At 42.9% G+C, this 20,643-nt stretch overlaps 1 protein-coding gene across 4 annotated transcripts in view; it reads left to right on the plus strand.

Moving 5' to 3' along the window:
* The window catches only part of LOC309415101 (kinesin-like protein KIF2A), a gene marked incomplete at both ends in the record, with an annotated part of 119,162 nt that overhangs the window by 61,581 nt on the left and 36,938 nt on the right, over nt 1–20,643 (plus strand). For 2 of the 4 annotated variants that reach the window (XM_082012543.1, XM_082012544.1), the window contains 6 exons: nt 4,330–4,424; nt 12,586–12,708; nt 13,145–13,199; nt 15,224–15,346; nt 15,921–16,021; nt 19,173–19,268. In XM_082012543.1, coding sequence (XP_081868669.1) covers nt 4,330–4,424; nt 12,586–12,708; nt 13,145–13,199; nt 15,224–15,346; nt 15,921–16,021; nt 19,173–19,268 — 593 coding nt within the window. Of the gene's footprint in view, nt 1–4,005; nt 4,425–12,585; nt 12,709–13,144; nt 13,200–15,223; nt 15,347–15,920; nt 16,022–19,172; nt 19,269–20,643 lie in introns of those variants that run through there. The other 2 variants (XM_082012545.1, XM_082012546.1) reach the window with 2 other exon arrangements.

Genomic DNA, 20,643 nt, shown 5'->3' on the forward strand with positions numbered 1-20,643 from the left:
AAGGATCTAAGTACAGCTTGGTATTTCTATCAGTTGCCATTGCTGCCTAGGTTGAGGGTTAGTCAAAATGTGTGATTTAGCCCTGGTTGTTTGCTTTCACTACTGCTTCCTAAACCTTTTTTTCTGTACCAATAGCTAGCCTAGGAACTCTTACAATAGAGAGGATTTATCTGCTATTTCTGCAGATATTTATGCTTGCTTGCTTCTGTTTGTCAAATTTTCATAAAATGACTAGGAAGAGAGGGAATGGAGAGTTTCTATTCTTCACTTGTATTGATAGGGGTGAGAATATCATAACGTATGTGTATTTAAGGTAATTGTAAAGTGATGGCTTCACATACATTTGTGCTGTCTTACTGCTGTATTTGCAGCAATATTTTCTGCATTCTCTAGTCAGTAGGAGATAAGCCAGATGCCATGCACTGTATGACAGAACTTATTTACACAAATAATAGCCTTTTCAAACTTCTCCATCAGCTTTGAGTTTTATAGCAATGGACTGACTTCCCAGAAAAAGTTTTGCCTGTGATGTGAATTCTAATCATGTGAGGAGAGGCAATAAAAATTAAAGAAACACCAAGTGAAGAATTGGTGTACCGACATTATGACTCTACTTTCTTCTTTTGTTTTTGAGATGTGTGTGAAGATAATCTTTCTCAAATCACTTGTTGCTTTTTCAGTTTGTCATAACACACATTCATGTTTACATGTTCATGTTTACATTTCAGATTTTGACACCAACTCCAGAAAATGCACCCGAAATCAGGGACATTGCCTTCAATCACTCTCTGCAGATTAATTTGGCTCTTATGCATTTGCAGCTTGGTCTTGCTTTATATGCTAGATAAGGTTTATGCCAGCCTAATTGGCTTCTGGCATTCCTGAATTTCACAACTGCTGTATTCAGCTGTGTACTAGAAAAATATAATGGAATACTGTTTGTGGAGAGCAATTATAAAGATGTATATGTGCTTTCTGGCAGTTCAATAACGTGCAAACTTTTAGTAACACATAAAGAATTTTGAGGAACAAATTGTATGGGTATATTGCCAGTTTAAATATAGTATAAATTTTCTATTTAAACGGAGAATATTTGGAAGATGGACATAACTTTTATTTTTGTTAGGTTGGGTTTTTTTTATTCAATCCTGACTTTCTTGGCCAGGGAGTGGATAAAGTCTGGCACAGAGATGGAAGATTTATTGTGATTCTTTTGTTGTGGCATGCTGTCTTACTGTGTTTGTGAGAGGATTCACTGTTTTCTATTCATTCATCAGCCTGCTTTGATCTCCTTTCACTTGTTATGGCAAAGATTAAACCTTTTTTAAATTATTCGTTCTCTGTCAAAAGTAATAGAGCACAGGAGCAGGTAATAGGACTTATATGACGGCTCTGTGATGAATACAGGGTCACAGGCTGTGAATAGTGCTTTTCGTCAAAATTTATAAAATCGGTTAACATGCAAAAGATTATTATAGTATTGTATAACGTATGTTTCTCCAAATTTAAATTTTTCATATATCAGTCTTCTCTTGATTCTGGATTGACAGCTGGGCCAAGCCTCAAAACAGTAGCAGAAGATTATACCAATGTAAGCTTGAAGAGTCTTCCACTTCCCACTGTGCTGAAAAGTTTTTGTGTCCTTGCATCCCAGCATGCTGTTTGTAGAAGTGGCAGAAGTGGCACCGCTACAGGAAGAAAGTGGCTTGTGTTCCTACTTTGCTAACAGACCAGCTAGCTAATTGAAACAGTTCTATGACAGAGTGTTCTTGCACCAAATTAAGTCACTAGAGGTTATTAAATGCAGAAAAATTAATGGAGAGGTGTATTGAGGACCTTGCACAAAGAAAACTTACACAAAAATGCTCGTCCAAGGAAATGAGGTGTGGGAACATTATGCTCAGTGAGTCTGCTTCAGCCCAGCCACCAGCAGAATTCGGGCACGGTCCCACGGGCAGGATGTGTGCCTGCACAATGTTGTTTGGATGAGGGGAAATGGAGGAATGCTTGTGCGTGGAGGGGATGGCACAGCTGTGATCCCTGCCTGCGCGCCTCCTGCTGGCAGTGCCTCAGTGAGGAATACAGACCATCTCTGCAGTGTGCACAGCTGGGGCGCCTGGGAGAATGATGCTCAGGAAGCACAAATGGAAGGGTTTATTCAGACAAAACACAGGTCGGGGAAATAAAAACTAGCAAATGCTAGAGGAAAGGAACCAAGTGAAGCAAAGGGGGAAGTTTTTTTTTTTTAAGCAAAAAATCTTACTTAATCTTCTTTAGTAGTGGACTGAATCTTATGCTTTAGGCAAGGAGAAGTGCAGAGGTTAAAAATGTGCATGTAATGTACTGTTGCTGGTGAGGTAAGCACCGCAGATGCGAAAGCAGTGCTGCTCAGGGGTGCCGACAGCTCTGCGAGTCCCCCAATGTACTATGCTTTGCCTGAGTTTCAGTTAGTCTCTTCCTCTGTATGTTATATTAGAGTACACAGATTTGCTGTTACCTTCCATGACACTTCCCTGTAGCCTCTCTATTTGCTTAATTTTAATTAGATGTGAATGTTTAGGCAGCCTTTGCAATAAAAGATATATTAACAATATACATCTGTTGTGCTGTTAGGTGAGATAATTTGCGATACCAGTTAAGGTTTTTCTTCCTTTCTGTCCCTCAGCAGGCCCTAAGAGGCTTAGACTGTATAAAAACAGTAACTTTGGAAAACTGTCAAATTGTGACTGAAATGGCTGAAACAGAAGTTTGAAACAATCGATGGAGGAGAAAAGTGGGGTGGGTTTGGGAGATTGGGAGATTTAGGAAAGGAGAAGAGAAGATGCAAGGTGGAGATCCAGAGAAGAGCAGACATGTAAGGACCGTGCTGTGTTTCACCCCTAAGTGGGTGCCCAGCAGCACCAGCAGCAGCGTACGCATGGACTGCTCCAAGACAACTGGCTTGTGCTTTTGGAGCTGCACGTGGCCCTTGGGCTCCTGGGGGGTGGCTCAGGGGCGGCAGGCAGGTGGGACGTGCTGGTGTTGGAGGAGTGGATTTGTCTGACGGTGCTGTGGAAGGAGGTGCGCACTGTAGCGTGTGGATGTGAGAATTACCAGACTGTGCTTGCCCCTGCAGAACTGCTGGGGAGCTGTGTCGGTGCACGGGTGTGTGCCCAGGTGAGCTTGGTGGGACTGAGGTGGCCTGGTAGAGACACCTGCAGGGGCCGCTGTGGGTGTGTGTGGGCTGCGGGCTGCAAGCTACAAACAAGTTAAAATTGTGTGCTTTTCAGGGAGTTCATGGAAGGATTAAGTACAGTTGCAATGAAAGTACTTCTTGCTAGGTGTATAAAGCTTTACATTTCCATTTTTTTCCTTTGGGGAGATAACAAAACATTATTTAGGTTTCCTTTTTTACTGTATCGCCTGTGTTTCCCTCTCAAATGCGATGGAGTAAGGGGTTGCTTGTTCGTGCTATGGCTCATTAAAGGAGAGTGTTAGAGGAGCAGTCGCGTTGGACTAGTGTTCTTTAGAAACCTCAATTCTTGGTACTCTTAGGGCAAAGCACAGATGTGAAATCAATGTGACATGCACTTTTGTGTCAGTGTGTGACTGCTCTGCTCTTCCAATTGCTCCACGCTACCACATGTAGGAAATAGGACAAAGTATGACAGATGACATAAAAAAATGCAGTACACTACGTATCCGAGAAGGAAAATCCTTATTCCTACTGAAAGTTTACTGGTTTTATTGTACTTTATGGGGGCTTGCTGGCTTTGGATCTTTCACTGGAGAAGTCATAGCAATGGCACCTTAACTCCAGCTTAACAGTCTGTGTTAGCAATTGTTTTTAAAATGATGATTTGTATTAAATTGCAGGCAATTTAATCTTAGTTGAATTACCAACTGATTGAATGCCCATAAGAAATGGATATCAGAATACAATTTCAGGGGGCTTCCCTCCTATGTCGGGACATTTAATGTTCTATTGTCCTAGAAGGGAGACAAACAAGCCTTTGTGGAGTGCACCTCAGGAAACATTCCCACCCGTGTGAGACTCTCAGAAAAGAGAGTCTAAGTGGTGTGGCTTTCACGTAGTATTTTTTTTACTTACCACTCAGTTTTCTGTTCACTGAGTTTTTTACTTGTACACTGACTGTCCCATTAGAGCTTCCACCAGTGGATCAAATCTGAGACAGTTTACAGTATGTGGCCAGGAATCATCTTCTATTTATCTTTTTTTTTTTAAACCCTTTTCTTCCTGCCTCTGTCTGCATTTCTCAGTGCAGGAATTAAAATAATTTCTGGAAATTTTTTCCATCTGTTAATTGATCATTTTTGTTTCCTTTCTAGGACGAATTCATCAAGCTATGGTAACATCCCTAAATGAAGATAATGAAAGTGTAACTGTTGAATGGATTGAAAATGGAGATACTAAAGGCAAGGAGGTAAACCTAATTATTTTAGAACTTTTCTTTTTAAAAAAATGTGTAATCTACATGAATGTTACTTTGGAATTTGCACTAGAAACAAAGAGAAAATATAAATCTTAATTTACTTGATGATTCTTTGGTTACAGCCCATTTTGAATGGGAGTTGTTAGGCAAATGCTGGTTTCTGTTGTATTAAATTTGACTTCCTGAGTTCTGTCTCATAGCTTTTAAATAGTGCTTTTCATCTTTTGATTTTGAACCAGATTACAAAGGCTGACCTCGTTACCCTTTTTTACAAGTAGAAAAATCAATTTTTTGAGAGGGAGAACGACTTGCAGTTCAGACAGGAAACTAGTGGGAGAGCTGGATTAGAAATATTTTTGAGTTTGTATTATTGAGGGATTGAACTGCTTGTTTGTTTGTTTGTTTGTTTATTTTAGGCAATAATTTTCAGCCTTGCTTTCCTTTAAGAAACTGTGTCTGCGTGTGTCCCAGTTATGCTTTGCTATCCCTTCTTCCTGTAAATTTTGGACCACAATAGCCAGTTTCAGTTGAGATTTGGAGAAGCAGCTCAGAACTAATTACACTTCACCAGTTTTGTGAAAACACAGGAGCAAGGAAAGTAAATTTGTGAGAATGTCCTGGTGATCTCATCAGCTGAGCCCATCCCTCTAAACACAGAATCTGTACAGTAGTGAGGTCTTTGAAAGGTCCAGCCAGAGGAAATGGCAGTCTATAGAGACCAAAGCTATTTAAGATTTTTAGGAAACCAAGTTTCAGTAGATCTGAAACCAGCTATTTTTAAGATCCTGCCCGTCCGCCACTTACATTTTACAGCATTTTGAATGAGGAACACTTACAAGGAAAAAAAATCGCATGATAAATTTAACATAGTTTCAACTGTGCTTTTATTTTTGGAGTGGTTGTAATTCATCTGTTGTTTTTGCACTGTCTGGGAAATTTCAAATAATTGAGATCTCTATGTTACAGAATATCTTTCATATTCTGCAGTAATTGTTAAATTACTGCAGTAATGCTAGCAACTTCTGTTTTAATTTAATCACTTTACAAAATTATGAATATCTATTGGTCATTTTTAATTAATCCCGTTTCTGAAGGGTATGTTTTCAACTAATATGAAGACCAAAGCTTACACTGTTGTCGTGGTTTAGCCCCAGCCGGCAACTAAGCACCACGCAGCCGCTCGCTCACTCCCCCTCCCACAGTAGGGTGGGGGAGAGAATTAGGAAAAAAAAAAAACCTTGTGGGTTGAGATAAACACAGTTTAATAGGACAGAAAGAAAGAAGGAAACAACAATGATAATACCGACAAAGGAATGTACAAGAACAAGTGATGCCCAATACAGCAATTGCTCACCACCCGGCGATCGACAGCCTGTCCCCGAGCAGCGATTTCCGCCCCCCGGCCAACTCCAGTTTATGTACTGGGCATGACGTCGGATGGTAGGGAATATCTCTTTGGCCAGCCTGGGTCAGCTGTCCCGGCTGTGTCCCCTCCCAGCTCCCCGTGCACCCCCAGCCTGCTCGCTGGCAGGCCAGCACAAGAAGCTGGACTGTCCTTGACTGCTCAGCAGCAACCCAAAACATCAGCACATTATCAACAGTTTCTCATCCCAAATCCAAAACAGTCTCACACTGGCTTCTGTGAAGAAAACCAGCTCTATCCTGGCTGAAACCAGGACAGTATCCACCCCTTATTCCATACCATTTACGTCATGCCCAGGTCCTGTACTTTCAATACATTCCAATTATTCATTATTACTCTTCCTGTCTTTTAATATATACACACAGATATCACTTTCTTAGTCCATGGGCCATCACTTTAAAATGTCTGTGTAGTTCATTCAGTCCATGACTCTGGGCTTCATCCATCATAGCAGTCTCTCAGGGCAGGGGAGATGGTATGTGGTGTTGGATCGTTATCTGGCACGGTCCATGTCCATGATCTGCAGGTCGAAGATGTCGGTCTCGAGGGATTTGTTGGGCGCAAGCTGCTGAAGCCAGTTCTGGTTCCATCACTGCTGCATGTTGCTTAGTTTCGGTGAAGCTCATTCTTCATCAGTCTGGGTGATTCTTACTGTAATACCATCGATATGGTAGATAGCAACCATAGTAGTAATGACATACTGTATTGTGTAACAATTAACATAATACAATTCAAATCATTGACTATTTTCACCCAAAATCAAGTCTCCTTGAGGTACACATCGGACTTCCCCATCCTTCCGCATTACCCACCAAGTGCACCCAGGTCCCTGGGCAAAGGCAATCCCACGAACGGGTTTACCTTTGCCTGAGGCAGGAGTAACCCAGACTGTCTTCCCCAGCATACTTCTCACATGCACCACAGGGACTTTATCCCCTTCTACAGTACGTAAAAGTTTTGATTGGGCAGGGCCGACTCTATTAGTAGATCCCCTAGTGTTGACTAACCAGGTGGCTTTTGCTAAATGTTTATCCCAATGTTTGAATGTCCCATCACCCATTGCTCTCAGTGTAGTCTTTAACAGTCCGTTGTATCGTTCAATTTTTCCGGAAGCTGGTGCATGATAGGGGATGTGATACACCCACTCAATGCCGTGCTCTTTGGCCCAGGTGTCTATGAGGTTGTTTCGGAAATGAGTCCCGTTGTCCGACTCAATTCTTTCGGGGGTGCCATGTCGCCATAAGACTTGCTTTTCAAGGCCCAGGATAGTGTTTCGGGCGGTGGCATGGGGCACAGGGTATGTTTCCAGCCATCCGGTGGTTGCTTCCACCATGGTAAGCACATAGCGCTTGCCTTGGCGAGTTTGTGGAAGTGTGATATAGTCAATCTGCCAGGCCTCCCCATATTTATATTTCAACCATCGTCCTTCATACCAGAGGGGCTTTAACTGCTTGGCTTGTTTGATCGCAGCACATGTTTCACATTCATGGATAACCTGTGCAATAGCGTCCATGGTCAGGTCCACCCCTCGATCCCGAGCCCATCTATATGTTGCATCTCTTCCCTGATGGCCTGAGGTGTCATGGGCCCACCGAGCTATAAATAATTCACCCTTATGTTGCCAGTCCAGATCCACCTGAGCCACTTCAATCTTAGCAGCCTGATCCACCTGATGGTTGTTTTGATGTTCTTCGGTGGCCCGACTCTTGGGTACGTGAGCATCTACATGGCGTACTTTTATGACCAGATTCTCTAGTCGGGCAGCAATATCTTGCCACAATTCAGCAGCCCAGATGGGCTTGCCTCTGCGTTGCCAGTTGCTCTGCTTCCATTGCTGTAGCCACCCCCATAGAGCATTTGCCACCATCCATGAGTCAGTATAAAGATAGAGTACTGGCCATTTTTCTCGTTCAGCAATATCTAAAGCCAGCTGGATGGCTTTCACCTCTGCAAACTGACTTGATTCACCTTGTCCTTCAGCGACTTCTGCGACTCGTCGTGTAGGGCTCCATACAGCAGCTTTCCACCTTCGATGTTTGCCTACAATACGACAGGACCCATCAGTAAATAGGGCATATTGCCTTTCATTCTCTGGCAGTTCATTATATGGTGGAGCCTCTTCAGCACGCGCCACCTCCTCTTCTGGTGATATTCCAAAATCTTTGCCTTCTGGCCAGTCCATGATCACTTCCAAGATTCCCGGGCGATTAAGGTTTCCTATTCGAGCCCGCTGTGTAATAAGCGCGACCCACTTACTCCACGTAGCATCAGTCGCATGATGCGTAGAGGGGACCCTCCCTTTGAACATCCAGCCCAGCACCGGCAGTCGGCATGCCAGGAGGAGCTGTGCTTCAGTGCCAACCACTTCTGAGGCAGCTCGAACTCCTTCATATGCTGCCAGTATCTCCTTTTCAGTTGGAGTATAGCGGGACTCAGATCCCCTATATCCTCGACTCCAAAACCCGAGAGGTCGACCTCGAGTCTCTCCTGGTGCCTTCTGCCAGAGACTCCAGGTAGGGCCATTCTCCCCGGCTGCCGTGTAGAGCACATTTTTAACATCTTGTCCTGCTCGGACTGGCCCGAGGGCTACAGCATGAACTATCTCCTGCTTAATTTGTTCGAAGGCTTGTCGTTGCTCAGGGCCCCATTTAAAATCATTCTTCTTCCGGGTCACTTGATAAAGAGGGCTTACAATCAGACTGTAATTTGGAATATGCATTCTCCAGAAACCCACAACGCCCAGAAATGCTTGTGTTTCTTTTTTGCTAGTTGGTGGAGACATAGCTGTTATTTTGTTGATCACATCCGTTGGGATCTGTCGACGTCCATCTTGCCATTTTATTCCTAAAAACTGGATCTCTTGTGCAGGTCCTTTGACCTTACTTTGTTTTATAGCAAAACCAGCTTTCAGAAGGATTTGAATTATTTTCTTCCCTTTCTCAAAAACTTCTTCTGCTGTGTTGCCCCATACGATGATGTCGTCAATGTATTGCAGATGCTCTGGAGCTTCACCCTGTTCCAGTGCAGTTTGTATCAGCCCATGGCAAATGCTAGGGCTGTGTTTCCACCCCTGGGGAAGTCGATTCCAGGTGTATTGGACACCCCTCCAGGTGAAAGCAAACTGTGGCCTGCACTCTGCCGCCAAAGGGATCGAGAAAAACGCGTTAGCAATATCAATGGTGGCGTACCACTTGGCTGCCTTTGACTCCAGTTCATATTGAAGTTCTAGCATGTCTGGCACGGCAGCGCTCAGTGGTGGCGTGACTTCATTCAGGCCACGATAGTCTACTGTCAGTCTCCACTCTCCATTAGACTTTCGCACTGGCCATATGGGGCTGTTAAAGGGTGAGCGAGTCTTGCTGATCACTCCTTGGCTCTCCAGCCGACGAATCAGCTCATGGATGGGGATCAGGGAGTCTCTGTTGGTGCGATATTGCTGCCGGTGCACTGTTGTGGTAGCGATCGGCACCTGTTGTTCTTTGACCCTGAGCAACCCCACCACAGAAGGGTCCTCTGAGAGACCAGGCAAGGTGGACAGCTGTTTAATTTCTTCCGTCTCCAAGGCAGCTATACCAAAAGCCCACCGGTACCCTTTTGGGGCCTTGAAATACCCTCTCCTGAGATAGTCTATGCCCAGGATGCACGGAGCCTCTGGGCCAGTCACAATGGGGTGCTTCTGCCACTCATTCCCAGTTAGGCTCACTTCGGCCTCCAGCACAGTCAGCTGTTGGGATCCCCCTGTCACTCCAGAAATACAGATGGGTTCTGCCCCTATATGGCTTGATGGCATTAAGGTACATTGTGCACCAGTATCCACTAAAGCCTTATATTCCTGTGGGTCTGATGTGCCAGGCCATCTAATCCACACAGTCCAATAAACTCGGTTATCCCTCTCCTCCGCCTGGCTGGAGGCAGGGCCCATCTAATCCTGCTCATAGTACTCGTTACCCACTTCTTGTAAATAGGAATCAGAAGTCCCCTCAAGAGGATCAGAGGTGAGATCAGCTCTTCTATTCTTTCTGGGGAACTGCCCACTGGAAAGTGGAGCGACGATTTTTCTGGAGGAACATGAACGCCCTTTTGTAATTGTTTTCCCTTGCAGCTCACGTACTCGTGCCTCTAGGGTCGAGGTAGGTTTTCCATCCCACCTCCTCATGTCCTCTCCGTAGTCACGCAATTGAAACCACAGGGTGGCTCACGGTGTGTATCCTCTATATCCTCTCTCTTGAACAGAAGAGCGTTTACTCCTAATGGCTGAGACACTGGTCCGTACGGGTGGAGGGTAGGGCATATCCTCTTTGAATTGCCGGAACTCCTGGGACAGTTTCTCTACAGCAGAGACGCAGGCCCGTAGGGAGGAAGAGAGACTTTCTTCGTATTGCCGGAGTTGGCCAGCCAATTCATCCACCGTTGGTCTCTCTCCGTCCTTCCAGGCCATTATTGCTAATGAGTTGGCATATGATGATGGTGCACTCCGTACAAACTTCCGCCACATAGGTCGCGTGCAATTGACTTCATCTGGATCTTTGGATGATTGTCCATTGTCCAAGTCACCATAAATCACTTCCAGCACCGCTAGCTCCCTCAGGTACTGGATACCTTTCTCCATGGTGGTCCACTTGCCTGGGTGACATAGAACATCTTCCTTGAAGGGATACCTTTCCTTCACACCCGACAGGAGTCGTCTCCAGAGGCTGAGGACTCGTGCACCTTTTCCAATTGCTTTGTCAATGCCCCCTTCCCTAGAAAGGGATCCCAGCTGCTTGGCTTCCCTACCCTCTAATTCCAGGCTACTGGCCCCATTATCCCAGCATCGGAGCAGCCAGGTGACAATGTGCTCACCTGGACGACGGCTGAAATCCTTTCACATATCTCGCAGTTCACTCAGTGATAGAGATCGGGTAGTTACCGTCTCTTTTATGAGTTCTTCCTCTTCCTCCTCTTCAAGCGATGACCTGCTCTCTTCCCTCTTCAGTCCTTGTGATGGCCCTGCTTCAGAGCACTCTGCCTCCTCACTCGCTTCCTCTGCCTCCTTCTTAGCAGAATCTTCCTCCTCCCTTACTAAACGAGCTGACTTCCGCTTCCAAGATTTCTTCTTTTGTACAGGGGCAACTGATACTGGGATGGGCTGGTTCTCTGGTTCAGCTGCAACAGTCTGAGTAGCTACAGTGCCTGTTGCAGGGGTTGGAGTAGTCACAGTGGCCGCCGCAGGGGTTTGAGTAGCTACAGTGCCTGTTGCAGGGGTTGGAGTAGTCACAGTGCCTGCCACATTGCCATCAGACCCAGAGAGCCTCTCTCCCCTTTGCACAGTGTTAAATAGGGCTCGGTAGGCATGGGCCAGGCCCCAGCACATTGCAATGATTTGTGTCTCCTTGGAGCTGCCAGGCCGACAGCATACTTCTTCCAGATATTCTGCTAGTTTATCAGGATTCTGCACTTGTTCGGGAGAGAAGTTCCAAAACACCGGAGGTGCCCACCGCCCCAGGCATTTGCCCATGCTGTTCCACACGCCCTGCCATTCATAACTATCCAGCCTTGGGGCAGATCTCTGGGTGATATTCTTAAATCGCTTGCCAACCTTAGACAAAACCGAAACAATGTTCCCCAGAAGTAGCAATAGAGGTATTATAACTACCCAAGGGTGTTCAAAATACGGAAAAATTACTGTGATGAAGGAGGAAACGTTATGATAGAGGGTAGCAAAGGTACCATTCTGCATTTCCTCCATAGAAAGCCTTTCAGAGGCAGAAGTATAATTGCTAATCGTCTCCACAAGACTGTAGCCAAAATACAGTAACGGCTTTAGTACAGAGTTCAGATGATACCACATTAAGCTCAAGGTCAGTGCTCGAAAAACAAAACTTGCAGGCGAGTACAGCAGCCCGCAGAGACCAACACCGATCCTTAACATGTACAACAAAGACGAGAGCATCATGCAAATCAAATAAACTGATATTGTGACCTGCAACTGTTATTATCTCAAGCCTCGGGCCCCACGTTGGGCGCCAAAAAGGACTGTCGTGGTTTAGCCCCAGCCGGCAACTAAGCACCACGCAGCCGCTCGCTCACTCCCCCTCCCACAGTAGGGTGGGGGAGAGAATTAGGAAAAAAAAAAAACCTTGTGGGTTGAGATAAACACAGTTTAATAGGACAGAAAGAAAGAAGGAAACAACAATGATAATACCGACAAAGGAATGTACAAGAACAAGTGAGGCCCAATACAGCAATTGCTCACCACCCGGCGATCGACAGCCTGTCCCCGAGCAGCGATTTCCGCCCCCCGGCCAACTCCAGTTTATGTACTGGGCATGACGTCGGATGGTAGGGAATATCTCTTTGGCCAGCCTGGGTCAGCTGTCCCGGCTGTGTCCCCTCCCAGCTCCCCGTGCACCCCCAGCCTGCTCGCTGGCAGGCCAGCACAAGAAGCTGGACTGTCCTTGACTGCTCAGCAGCAACCCAAAACATCAGCACATTATCAACAGTTTCTCATCCCAAATCCAAAACAGTCTCACACTGGCTTCTGTGAAGAAAACCAGCTCTATCCTGGCTGAAACCAGGACAACTGTTTTTAGTGAACATAAAATAAGATCATTCAGGTTATAGAATAAACAAATTGTGGAGTAAAACCAGTAAATATATTCATTGCTTATTTTCAAACATAACAGGAGAAATGGAGATGGTGAATATTATTTGAAGACTCATGAATACTTTTTATATTGTTTTACACAGATTGACTTGGAGAGCATATTTTCACTTAACCCAGATCTTGCACCTGATGAAGATATTGAACCTAGTCTAGAGACACCACCACCACCACCTATTCCAGCAGCCAAAGTAAACAAAATTGTGAAGGTTGGTAATACCTATGCAACATGTTCATATTAAACTTACAGTACTCCTATACATGTTGTTATAAATGAATTTTTAAATCTAACTTTTGTGTCTGTGGAGCTACTTGATAACTGTGTTCCTTTCTTTTTCCTATGGTGAATAAGGGTTTCTAAAAATTTTCTAAGAATAGGTTTGGCAGAGAGAGAGTTGGGAACTAATATTTATATAACTAAATATATCTCAAGGAAAAATACAGAAAAGGTTTTGGACGTTGTTTTGAAACAGTACATATAGTTCAAGCAGTCTTCATCCTAGGCTCTTCAGGGACGGATTTGGCAGCTATCACCTCTCTGTATTGTGTATGTTGTGTTGTTTTTATTCACTGGAAAGAAGCAAAGGTGGGGCTGCAGTTTTCAATAATAAGGTGATCAAATAACAGAGATTTCTTTCTTTATAGAGTCGACGAACTGTGGCACCTATTAAGAATGACATTCCTGCCAGAGATAACAGAGGTAAATGTTATCTCTTTCCATTTCAAGGAAGTAAAAAATATGGGAACATTTTAATCTCCTGCTCATCTAACATTCTTTAATAGTTCTGCATTTCTAATTCAGTATGTATGCATGTGACGTAAAAGACATGGTACATCATTCCTAGAATTACACCTACGTATATTTAGGAATGCATACTGTATGAATAGTATTTATATGCAAGTTTAAGCAATATAGCATTAGGAAAGTTAAGCTGATTGAACTGAAGGTGCAAAAATTTGAATTTAATTAGTTATACTACATTAAATCATGTGTGGACTTTTCCAAGTTAAAGCATCCTCAGTTTGCTTCATCTTAACTGAGTGTTTCAATGTACATTAAGTAGTGCACTTAAAATTCTTCCACTTTCAATTTTTTAGCTTAGTTTTCTAACAGTCTGTGTATAAACAATGATTCAAAGAGTACTTAAACCCTGTGGGTTATTCCTCACTCTACAGTTAATAGCAAAAAATCTACAAAAATGCTGAAATATCACAGGAGGATAGGTGAAAAGTGTGTATTGGATGAATACAGATGTAATGCATCTAATAACATGAGAAAGAATAGTTATTGCTTATTGTTTTCATTTTCTCTCCTGCATTAAAGTTAACTTGTACTGATGATGGTGATGATTCTTCTTCCAAACATTAATCTACTGTAATTAATTCAGGCTAGATTCCATTCCATATGTTTAAACTTGAAAAACAAGTGGGCTTGCATATCTTTGCAAGTGTTCAGATTCTTCTGGTGGACGATTTGGATCACTTTCTCCCTTCTGCCATTTGCCTCTGGGGGTGTTAAATCAGAAATCTCATGAGGAGAGGATAATTTTTTTCAAACTAATATGGTTTAAATTTGAGACATCTTATTGATGGGCTCTCCTCACATCCATACACGTTTTCATTTGTCTGTTTGGTATGGAATAACCCTGTGGCTTGTGTTTTAATAGATCCTGTGCATCTTACTATTCACAGTTGGCCTAAGTATTTGTTCTTTGTTGGCCTTGTAATTAAACTTTTCTCAGCACGCTGTCTTGTTTAGTGTAGTTAATTCATGCAATAAATTAGATCTCCTATCATATTTGAAATGACCTGGGGATTTGTCTTGTCTATCCCATTTGATACCTGTTTCCATAGTTGTCTCCATGTTGCACAGTGTGCTGGCCTTCATTTGGAATGTCATCTCTAGGCTACTAATCAAAGTTGTTACCTTCACTTTCATACTCTTCTGGCAGACCTCGTTAGGAACATGTACAGGAAACTGGCCAGCTGAAGCAGAGCTGCTTGAAGCAACTTTTTCAAAAACAACTTAAAACATTCAGCTCTACCAAAGAGGCTTGCATGCACGCCACTCCCACCGCATTCACTGGGAACAGACATCACTCTGCATCCTCAGAAATTGGCATCCTTATCACATATCGAATCAATAAGTTTAGGTAGACATATTGATTGTATCTGTATCTCTTTCAGTATAGCGTCAAAAAGGTTTGTTTCTTCCACTCATAGACTGAGCTGCACTTTTATGCCTTTCGTTTGTATCCCTCTACTCGTCCATAGATTGTAGGTTCAATGGGGTGGGACCATTTTTTAACATCTAGAAAATGTGAAACAGTGGGTCCTTTTTTCTTACTGGGTTTTTGGGTATAATTACAATATAAATAAAATTTCAACACTTTAAACTTCAAAACTGCATATCTCCAATTACATACTACATTCTATGCACATAATAAGTTCTACTAATTCTGTAGTGGAGTATTTAAAAATATGCACGTGCAGTACTGGTACATAATAATTATGCTGTGTTGGTGTACAGCACTAGGAAAAAAAAGCTGCATACTGAATGTCTTTATTAATAGACTTTCTACATGCATGGCTCCCCTCCGTCCCCAATAAATTGTTGTGTCTTGAAAGGGGCCTCATTTTATCTGGTCATAATAAGATATTTCAGAATTGTATAGAAACATTACTCTCCCATATCTAGATGAGCTTTGTGCTTTTCTTTTGCAGTGATTGCTTCTGCACGCGCGCGGCCTACTCAGCTTCCTGAACAGTCTTCCTCCTCACAACAGAATGGTAGTGTTTCAGATATATCTCCAGTTCAAGCTGCAAAAAAAGAATTTGGACCCCCTAGTATGTAAACCATGTACCAAGGATTCATTCATTCTGGGCATTACATGTACATTCTCTTGGATTGCATTGTTGTCCACAAATGACAAATGGTCTATATACACAGTTGCCTGTAGGCTTATTCAAGAAGCTTTTTCAGAGTGCTGTGGCTAAACAAATGTTCGCTTTTGTTATAGATATTCTAGTATTTGGAATTTGTTTTTCCTTTATCTATTTTTAACCATGATGGTGGTGTTTTTAATTTGCCTGGGCTTTCTTTTAATTCAAACTAAGAGATCACATGTATCCAAATATCATCACATGTCCAAATATTTCTTGAGGGTCATTGTCCTTATATTTTTGGCTGTGTAATTATTATCCCATTCCCATGAATTTTTCTAATTCATTTTATTCTATAAATTCTAGAAATTAAGTTGCCATAATTATTCTTTACTAATACTAATTTGCTTGAAAAGATAGTTGATATAAATAAATGCATTCTAATTATTCATAAATTAGTAGAATTGAAATGTTATAGTGTAAATACTAAATTCATGCAACACTAAAAATATTTTTAAATTATATCATTTTCTTTAAGCACGTAGAAAATCTAATTGTGTAAAAGAGGTTGAAAAATTGCAAGAGAAACGTGAAAAAAGAAGGTTACAGCAGCAGGAACTTAGAGAAAAAAGAGCTCAGGTTAGTATTTTTAGCACAGATAGAAAATGTATGTCAGGAAGAGAAGATGTTTGCAAAATTATTGTGCTTGCTTTCAGTCTTAAATAATTTTTATGAACTGTAATAACCTTGAAATTAAATGTTTCCACCCTGTATACAATTTTGACAAATATTTTGGTGCATGGTTCCATTGCTCTGATAACTATTTCTTTAGACAGTTTTCCCCCTCTATTTCTTCCTACAGAAATAATTGCTTGCAATTACTTATCTTTCTGTGTGTTATTTAAAAAACAAGTACTGATGATAGCTATTTCTTAGGGAAAATACATTGATGAAAATAATTAAATCTTTGGCTTTTAGATAGGGCTTTTATTCTACAGGAGGTATTATAACATTATGACAAATTGTTCTTTATGATCTTTGATGTTTCGTGGATCAGTTTGAGCAGTGATTTTTTTTTTCCTTTACACCTATCTATGCACTTACAGAATCATAGAATAGTTTGGGTTGGAAGGGACCTTTAAAGGTCATCTTGTCCAACCCCACTGCAAGGAGCAGGGACATCTTCAACTAGATCAGGTTGCTCAGAGCCCCATCCAACCTGACCTTGAATGTTTCCAGGGATGGGGCATCTACCACCTCTCTGGGAAACCTGTGCCAGTGTTTCACCATCCTCATTGTCAAAAATTTCTTCCTTATATGTAGTTGAAATCTGCCCTCTTTCTTTTAGTTTAAAACCATTACCCCTTGTCCTATTGCTATAGACCCTGCTAAAAAGTTTGTCCCCATTTTTCTTATAAGCCCCCTTTACGTACTGGAAGGATGCAATAAGGTCTCCCTGGAGTCTCCTCTTCTCCAGGCTGAACAAACCTGACTCGCTCATCCTTTCCTCACAGGAGAGGTGTTCCATCCCTCTCATCATTTCTGTGGCCCTCCTCTGGACCCGCTACAACAGGTTCATGTCTTTCCTGTGCTGAGAGCTCCAGAGCTGGACGCAGTACTCCAGGTGGGGTCTCACCAGAGCACAGCAGAGGGGCACAATCACCTCCCTTGACCTGCTGGCCACCCTTCTTTGGATGCAACCCAGGATACAGTTGGCCTTCTGGGCTGCAAGGGCACATTGCTGGCTCATGTCCAGTTTTTCATCCACTAGTACCCCCAAGTCCTTCTCAGCAGGGCTGCTCTCAATCCCTTCATCCCCCAGCCTGTATTGATACTGGGGGTTGCCCTGACCCAGGTGCAGGACCCTGCACTTGGCCTTGTTGAACCTCATGAGGTTCACATGGGCCCGTTCCTGGAGCTTGTCCAGGTCCCTCTGGATGGCATCCCATCCCTCAGGTGTGTCAACTGCACCACTCAGATTTTTTTATAATTTAGCTTTGCATCATGTTTGGAGTGGCAGCAAGTTGTTACAAACTTGTGTGAAAGAAATTAAGCTGTAATCATTTGAGAAAATCTCTTAATATTAAATGACTTTCTGTCACAGTAGTGTAAAAGCTTTAGCAAATCTAGTAGCGTAATCTTGTTGGCAGGCCTGTGTGTATGTGTTAGTCTCTCTAAAGAGATACTACCAATCTGCTACTGACATGCGAAGTACCACCACCAAGTAAATAATTTAGGCAATTTACTTCATAGTTTAATGATGTTTCTAAGTTGACCTAAAATCACTTATTTTGAATTCATGTTCTCTAATTTCCATCCACTTAAGCAAATGCAAAACATTACTATGGCTTTATGTGTGAGGAGCAAATAATTTTTGTTTTATATATTAAAATTCTTTGATGTGGTACTACACCTAAAATTTTCTTTTTATCACTTCTGTGACAACTCCCCTTACATCCTGTTGCTTTGTGTATTCTGTTGTTGTGAAATGCAGCAATAATTACCCAAGCACGGGCTTCTGGTGGGCAAGACCTTTAAACAGTGTTTGAAGAATATTAGGCAAATACCTTTTCCATAATAAGCAATATCCCTTTCTGAATGTTAGAAGGCAATGTTTCAGCAGGAATACATTTTGTATGGACTTACTGTAAATAGTTTTTAGTTCACTGTAGTCATGGTGAACAACTTAAAGGTACAGTCAACTTCTGATTACCAGGGCACAGTTTTGTCTGAGGTGTGGATCAGCTGTGTCACAGGTGTAGAGACATGAGCTGGCTCCATTTCAGCTTATTAACCCCAATGCAGCGCTTTCTGAAAGTGCCTACACTATTTCCACAGCCAGATGTGATCCAGAAGGAGTTTTAGCTCATTTGTGGGAAGCCATGCAAAGCTTAATAAGGTCTGAGCACCAGAGCTGGCTATGCATGGCATCAGCAGCATGTCCCGAAATGGTGTAAAAACTGACAGTCGCAGGGAGAAGTGACAGGAAAGACATTTGAGCAATTCTGCAGAGAACCAGCTTAGCTCACAGTAGGCTCAGTAGCTCAGGCTTCACGAGGTTTAGAGGGGATCCGTTCGTGGCCTCTTACATGTCCGTTCGCTCTGATACTGATGGTTCCAGGTTTAGGGACAGGAGGTCTTGTGAGCCTGGATGTAGCCTATTGCGTACCATTGGGATTCCTTCTGCTTTTTGGGGGTCTAGGAGTGTTAGAAGAGTTTCCAATGCATCCAAGTAACTGTAGGAGTTAACTCAGGACCAGCAAATAGGATCAACCTCCTTTAACCAACGCGGATCCAGCAGGGTTGTGTTTAGAGCAGCTGGGGCACCTGCACTGTCCTCTGCAGTGTGTTTTGTACCTGTATAATAGAGTGTATCCATTTGTCTGTTGGACTGCCTTATCTCAGATTAAGAAGCGTTGACTGTATATGCTGTCTGTCGTGCAACTGTTCAGCTGTGTTTCTTTAATGTGAAGATTCTAGAAAAAGGCAGGAGTCATATCTTTCTTGAGTAGACTTAATGAGTCCTCAGTTAAAAAGTGTTTTCTATTACATGCCAACCAAAAATATGAAATAGAAGGCATATAATTGTTTTGCTTTATGATCAGTAAATTAGCTACATCAGAACGGAAAAAGGCATTAAACTTGCAGTCGAGACATTTATGTCATTCTGGAGAAGAATTAACATTTCAGTTAATGTGTATTTATTTTACAAGTAAATTTCGAAGATATTGAAATTAGTTCATTTCAGGGAAAAAAGGTATATTAGAAATTCTGTTGCTTACTTCCCTAGGATGTTGATGCTACAAACCCAAATTATGAAATTATGTGTATGATAAGAGATTTCAGGGGAAGTTTGGATTATAGACCACTGACAACAGCAGATCCTGTAAGTACCCCAGGGATGTGGAAATCTTTTATCCTTCTCAATTTTGCTCTGCATTTCCAATTTTTTCAGTGTATGAATATACTTCTGTCTGTAAAGGGGAGGGTTCAGTCATTTTTTCAGTCATTTAAATATCTTCTGACTATAAAATAATACCAACATGTACTCAGTCAGCCTCTATATTGTAGATTTTCTGGGGATGCTAAGGGATGTGCACACAAAACCATTAAGTTTTTCTGAAAAACCCTGTTGAGTAGAAAGATTAATATTTGATCTTTAAAGGTGATGAGGGCCTTTGATTTGCAGAGAAGTCAGAGGAGCGGAATCCTTAAATTATTAAGATTATCAGATCTCTGTGGAAATCATAGGATCATAGAATGGTTTGGGTTAGAAGAGACCTTAAAGATCATCTAGCTCCAAGCCCCTTGCCATGGGCAGGGATAACTTCCACTAGACCAGATTGCTCAAAGCCCCGTCCAACCTGGCCTTGAACACTTCCAGGGAGGGAGCACCCACAGCATTTCTGGGCAACCTATTCCAGTGTCTCACCAGCCTCACAGTAAAGAATTTCTTCCGAATATTTAATCTAAATCTACCCTCTTTCAGTTTAAAACTGTTACCCCTCACCCTATCACTACAATCCCTGATAAAGAGTCCCTCCCCATCTTTCCTGTAGGCCCCCTTTAAGAACTGGAAGGCTGCAATAAGGTCTCTCCGGAGCCTCCTCTTCTCCAGGCTGAACAACCCCAACTCTCTCAGCCTTTCTTAACAGGAGTAGTGTTCCATCCCTCTGATCATTTCTGTGGCCCTCCTCTGGACCCTCTCCAACAGGTCCATGTCTTTCCTGTGCTGAGGGCTCCAGAGCTGGATGCAGTACTCCAGGTGGGATCTCACCAGAGGGGAATAGAGGGGCAGAATCACCTCCCTCGAGCTGCTGGCCACGCTTCTTTTGATGCATCCCAGGATGTGATTGGCTTTCTGGGCTGTGAGAGCACATTGCTGGCTCATATTCAGCTTTTCCTCCACCAGTACCCCCCAAGTCCTTTGCCGCAGGGCTGCTCTCAACCCACTCATCACCCAGCCTGTATCCATGTTTGGGATTGCCCTGACCCAGGTGCAGGACCCTGCAGTTGGCCTTGTTGAACTTCATGGGGTTTGCATGGGACCACCTCTCTAGCCTGTCAAGGTCCCTCTGGATGGCATTTCTTCCCTGTAGTTTATCAATTGCACCACTCAGCTTGGTGTCATCTGCAAACTTGCTGAAGGTGCACTCAATCCCACTGTCCATGTCCCCAACAAAGATGTTAAATAATACTGGTCCCAGTATGGACCCCTGAGGGACACCACTTGTCACTGGTCTCTACCCGGACATCGTGCT

This window comes from Phaethon aethereus (genome assembly GCF_964289735.1).
Source record: "Phaethon aethereus genome assembly, chromosome: W".
Classification (NCBI taxonomy): domain Eukaryota; kingdom Metazoa; phylum Chordata; class Aves; order Phaethontiformes; family Phaethontidae; genus Phaethon; species Phaethon aethereus.